The 5,260-nt window shown below is 59.7% G+C and overlaps 1 protein-coding gene across 1 annotated transcript in view; it reads left to right on the top strand.

Annotated features, from left to right (window-relative positions):
* Nucleotides 1–3,325, top strand: part of KCNT1 (potassium sodium-activated channel subfamily T member 1) — a gene marked incomplete at its 5' end in the record, with an annotated part of 24,442 nt that extends 21,117 nt beyond the window's left edge. The window contains 3 exons of the mRNA XM_035900085.1: nucleotides 225–287; nucleotides 2,607–2,691; nucleotides 3,205–3,325. Of these exons, the coding sequence (XP_035755978.1) occupies nucleotides 225–287; nucleotides 2,607–2,691; nucleotides 3,205–3,325 (269 nt within the window). The remainder of the gene's footprint in view (nucleotides 1–224; nucleotides 288–2,606; nucleotides 2,692–3,204) is intronic.
* Nucleotides 3,326–5,260: the final 1,935 nt, after the last annotated feature.

Below are 5,260 nucleotides of genomic sequence, written 5' to 3'. Positions count from 1 at the left end.
TGTGCCCCGCACAGTGTGTTGTCACCGTGTGTCACCGTCAGTGTCTGGACACCCATGGCGTTTTGGAAGAACACGTTGCTCTGCCTTCTCCCCCTTTCCTTTTTCTTTTGCTCATTTTATTGCTGCAGTGCAGGAGCTCGTCTCTGATATTTGCCGAATCATGGCTTGCTGACCTCTCTCTCTCTCTCTGTTTATGTCTGTGCCTTTCCCTGTATGTTCTGTAGAGGATGTAGCAAATTTAACAGCCAGTGATGTGATGAATCGGGTAAACCTGGGATATTTGCAAGGTAATTCCCTTTCCCTGGGAGTCCCGCGTGACTCACGGCGTGCAGCGTACAACAAGATCATGCCAGCTGAGCCCAATCCACACCCTTGCCGGTTTTCACCTTAGATACCCAAGCCTTTCAAGCACTAATTTGTTGGGTGGCGTTGGAAAACAAAAGACCGTCCTGCGACGGTGGTGCAAACGCGGGGCTCCGTAAAGTCATGAAGATAAAAACCTGAGGGACCCTTTTCTAGCTGAGTTCTTACAGGGAAATGGCAGCCCCGTTGCTAAAAAACAAAACAAAACAAAACCCAAACACTTCCCTCCGTTGCTTTGCAAGTTGGTTTTGGTCTGTAAGGCCAGCGGCAACTCGAGGAGGGGATTCGAGGGAGGCCGAGCGTGACGGAGCTGCTGGGTGATGCTGGAGCTCCTGCCCCGGCCCCTTTGCCTCTCAGCTGCACGTGGGTCGGCCACGGCTCGGGGGCAAGGCAGCCCTCGGAAAACCCTTTGCAATCCTTGGCTTGGGTCACTGGCCAGCTCTCTAGCATCAGCAGAGCCCCTTTTCTAACCGGGGAGGTGCAGGGCTCAGGGGAGGGGCGGCGGCCACCCCCGAGGCCCGCCTGTGCTGCGGATGCCCCGGGGCACCTTGTTGGCCTCTGCGGGAGCTGCAGGGTTATCGCAGCATTTACACCATTACGCAGGGGTGTAAAAGTGTAGAAATTAGCAATAGCCCGCCCTAGCTGTATTTTAGGCTTCCCTAGCCCACGCTTAAGGTGAAAAGTTGGCATTTTCCTATGAACTGTGTCCTTCATCAGAGAAGCAGCCCCAGCTGGGGCTCATGGAAGCCCCAGGCCAGCAGAGTATATTGCCAGCTGGCCGGCGGGTGCTGGGCAGAGCTCAGACCCCGCTGGTCTCTCCCCCTCCTGCAGAAGAGCTGGGGCTGTGAGCCCGTGCCCTGCCGCCGAGGGGTGCTGCGGGGGCCGAGATGGCAATATGCTTGGTGGGCTCAGCAGTGCCTGGCTCGGCTGCATGGGGGTCAGGAAAAGGTGCTTCCATGGAGCAGGGGAACCTGCCACAAACCAGGGCCCTTCCCCACCTCCCCCCCTCATGGCAAACCCCCGTGTCTCCCGTCGGGTCCCAGGGTCTGTGTGCCACCCGTGTCCCAGCATTGCCACCCCCCCTGTCCCTGCCTCGCTGTAAGGCTCAGCACTGGGATCCTGGCGTGGGGGATCCGCTCCGGATCGCGGCCGGGGCAGGGGGACAGCAGGGACGTGGGGGTGGGAGAAGCCCCGAATTAAGGCCAGTCCCCCATCCTGCTGCCCGCCAAACCGAGCCCCACGGGTCTGAGATGGGCAAAGACCTGGTGTGCCCCGATGCTGCTCAGAGGGGCCTTTCTGATAGCCCGGAGAGGTGTCCCAGTGACAAGCCTTGCAGCGAGCTGGTATCCCGCCGCGCCCGTCATGCTGCCCCTGGCGTCCGTCTGTCCGTCCCCTCTCCATCCTGTCCCTCCACACCCGGTCACTCAGTCTGTAAATGGTGTTGTTTGTCGCAGCTTCCACCCCCTCCCTGGCCGCCCGCAGCCTTGCACCCCCATTCATTTCACCCATGATCTTGTTCTCAGCTATTTCGGAAATCCCGGGGGGGGCGCGCCACCTCGAGGCCGCCTGTTCGCCCTGCGCAGCACCCATGGGTGCAGCTCTCGGTGGCCCTGAGCCCACCCCCCCCCCCGAGGTAACTGTAGTTTAGAGCCATCCCCGAATGGTATCGATGGCTCTGAAACTCCACAGAGGTGGTTTCCCTTGGGCAGGAGAAAGAAGCAATCGTTGAACTGAATCCTCTTGCTGGATGATGCTAAATTAAGTAATCCAAGAAGGGGAGAAGTGGGCAGAGCCTTCGAGCGGCCCAGGGGGGTTTGGCTGCCCTGACTCAGTGGTTGGAGTTACTGTGCTAAACCTAACGTGGCAAGACTAACCTGTTCCCTTTTTTGCACTAAACCAAGGTAAGACTTCTTATTTTTTTTGGGGTGGGGGGAGCGGGAATTTGAAGACTTATGTCTGCCAGTCCCCCGGGCTGGGCCGTGGTGGGGGCGCAGCAGGGGGGAGGCGCGGAGGGAGGTGGCAGCGATGCTCTCGGTGCTCTCCTGGCAGCAACGCCCTTGCCCATGGCCTCCTCCATAAAGGGGCTCAGTGCTGTCCTTTGGGATGAGCCGGGACCCCTCGGAGCCAGGTGCTGGGGGGGGGGACGCTGCAGCGGGGCTGCAGGGGCGAGGGCCACTGGGGTGTCTGTTAGGGCATCTGTCGGGGTGTCCATCCCTCACCGGCCCTTTCCCCTCCTCTCGCAGATGAGATGAACGACCACCAGAACACCTTGTCCTACGTCCTGATCAATCCCCCCCCGGACACACGGCTGGAGCTCAACGACATCGTGTAGGTGCTGCCCCTGCCTACCCGCGGCCCCCGGGGCACGGAGCCACTTGGCTGGGCTCCCCTGGGGCAGGAGTGCTCCCCGTGCCCTCCGTCCTGCCCCATCGCCGTGGGCCGCCCCCGTTGCATTGCTTGCCATGATTTTTCATGAAGCCCTGTGGTTTTTGCCTCCTTCCCAGGCTGTCCCCCCCTCTGTGTTCCTGAGCAGTGCCCAAACCGCCCCAGCCCCAGCTTTGCTCATCACTGCTCCGACCGGCAGCACGGAGGTTTTTTTTTTTTTTTTCCCTTGGCTTTTGCCTCTGGGCAGCGCCAGGAGAAATAACTCCTAATTATTTTAACAGCTGCTGTGCCACCGCGAGCAGCAGCTCCCAGCGTGGTGCTGGGGGGCATCCCCATATGTCCCAGCCTCAAGGATGGGCCAGAGCCCAATTTAGGGATTGCGCAGCTCCCTCCTGCCATCGGGAAACTGGGGGGCAGGGGAGTGTCCCAGGGGTGTAACTGGGCTGTCCCCCACAGGTATCTGATCCGCTCCGACCCACTGGCCCACGTGGCCAACGATGGCCACAGCCGCAAGAGCAGCTGCAGCAACAAGCTGGGCCCCTGCACCCCCGAGACGCGCGACGAGACCCAGCTGTGAGCAGCCCCCCCGCGCCCCACGCCTCCGCCGGGGGCTGGTGGGCTCTGGGAAGAGGTGGTGAGGAAGAGGACGGCCAGCCGGAGGGGAAGGCTGCTGCCGCCCCGGGGTGCCTGTCGCCCCAGGGGAAGGCGATGCTCAGCCTGGCTTTGCGCCGTGGAAGGGATGCCCGGACCCCCTCCAGAGGGATGGGACAGCCGGACAGACCGACAGCCGGCAGTCGTACGCCCCGTGGCTTTTAACTTTTTATACAAATACCGCAACTAGTGAGAAAGTCTTCGCTGGTGCTGGTGGGACGTGGCTGAGACCGGACGACAAATGACCCTGTGGGAGCAGGAGGACTGAGTTTGGGCTTGTCCCCAGATGCTGCAGGGCATTTGCATTTGATGGGGCTTGTCAACACAAGAGCAAAACTGCACCAAACCCCTCCTCTTCTTCCTCCTTCACCAGGTTTCCCCCCTCCCCGGGTACCAAATTTCTGCTCTTTCACCCAACTCATGTTCTTCATCCTCTGTTGATTTTCTGTTACGGGCGTCAATGAGAGGAGCATCCGGAGCTGAGGCAGGGAAGGATGGGCTGGCTGCCAGGGGAGGGCTGGGATGGGACGGCGCAGCCCCCTCCGGAGCCGTGGCAGGGGCTGCAGTGCCTCCAGCGCCTCTCGGCAGCTCACAAACCCAACCAGACCCAACCCAGGTGACCAAAAGCCCACCCAGCCCTGCGGCAATGCCTGGCCTCGCACGTGCCTGGCTCTAAGCCTGAGACCCGGGCAAGGTGCCCCTGGGTGTGTGGCCCTGCCGAGCTGGTCCCCACCGCTGCTGCTGCCTGGGGGACGAGGGGCTCGGGGGGGGTCCCCACACCGGGGTGGGACGGGGCGGGCTGGCCGGGGACAAGCTCCGTTGGGTGTTGTGGGGTGGTGGCTCAGCGCGACCCCTTCCAGGGGCAGGGTTGGGGCCTGACACCCCCTCAGCTGCGCAGCCCGGGCACGGCTTTCCCTCCTTCCCCTTCCCTGGGGCATGGCCCGGCATCGCCGTTAAAGGCAGCGGGCTCTGCCTGCTCCCCCCCACCCGCCGCGGCCCCCGGCAGCCCTGCCCATCCTCGCTCCCCTTCCTAACCCAGCCAAACCACGGGGCCGAGCGGCTTCGCCTGCAGCAGAGGTGCATGAATGTACAGAACAGCGTTAATCCATACGCCGCAGCATAGCCCACGCTGGCCAACCGCTTCTGGTCTGCCTCGGCCGACTCGCAGAGACCTTCCCATAGCAGAAACATCAGCTGCATTTTTTTGCCATCTATTTTTGCACACTTTACAACGTTGCTATGTAAAGGTTTTCTTTGACTGCCAAGTGAATAACTGAGTTGTTACCTTTATATACTTTTGCACTCACATGTTAAAACTCCAATGTGATTATTTTTTTTAATTTTTTTTTTTGTTTTCCTTAACAAGAAGCCTGTAAAGCACAATGTTGCCATGAAATCCCATCAGCCAGCCTGGACTTGCTGCCAGCTGAAGGGTTCAGTGCCATTAACATCCGCTGGTTGTTCCCTATGACGCTCCCAATAAAAGTTGTTTACAAAAAAAAAAAACCCCAAACAAACAAACAAACAAAAAAACCCAAACCCTGTTTAAAAATGCAGTTTTAAGCACTTGATGAGATGCTCGGGGCAGCCCCAGCTGGTGGGGACGTGCTGCCCACCCCATGGGAGAAGCAGCGATGGGGAGAAACGCCTGTGGGATGCAGGAGGATGCGCGGGGCTGGGGCAGGACCTGTCCTGAGACCAACATCGCTTCAGGGTGCGGAGAAAAAAATTTCTGTGCCTGGATGGGGTTTGGGGCTGGTCCTCTTTTTTTTTTTATTTATTTATTTTTAATTTTTTTTTTTTTTCCTGATGTGCTGGCCATGAGGCCCTGGTACCCTTCACTGCTGGGCCGTCACGGGCA

The sequence above is a fragment of the Egretta garzetta genome, unplaced genomic scaffold (assembly GCF_000687185.1).
Source record: "Egretta garzetta isolate BGI_Z169 unplaced genomic scaffold, ASM68718v1 scaffold608, whole genome shotgun sequence".
NCBI classification, from domain to species: Eukaryota; Metazoa; Chordata; class Aves; order Pelecaniformes; family Ardeidae; genus Egretta; species Egretta garzetta.
This window is presented reverse-complemented; position numbering and strand designations above follow the sequence as displayed.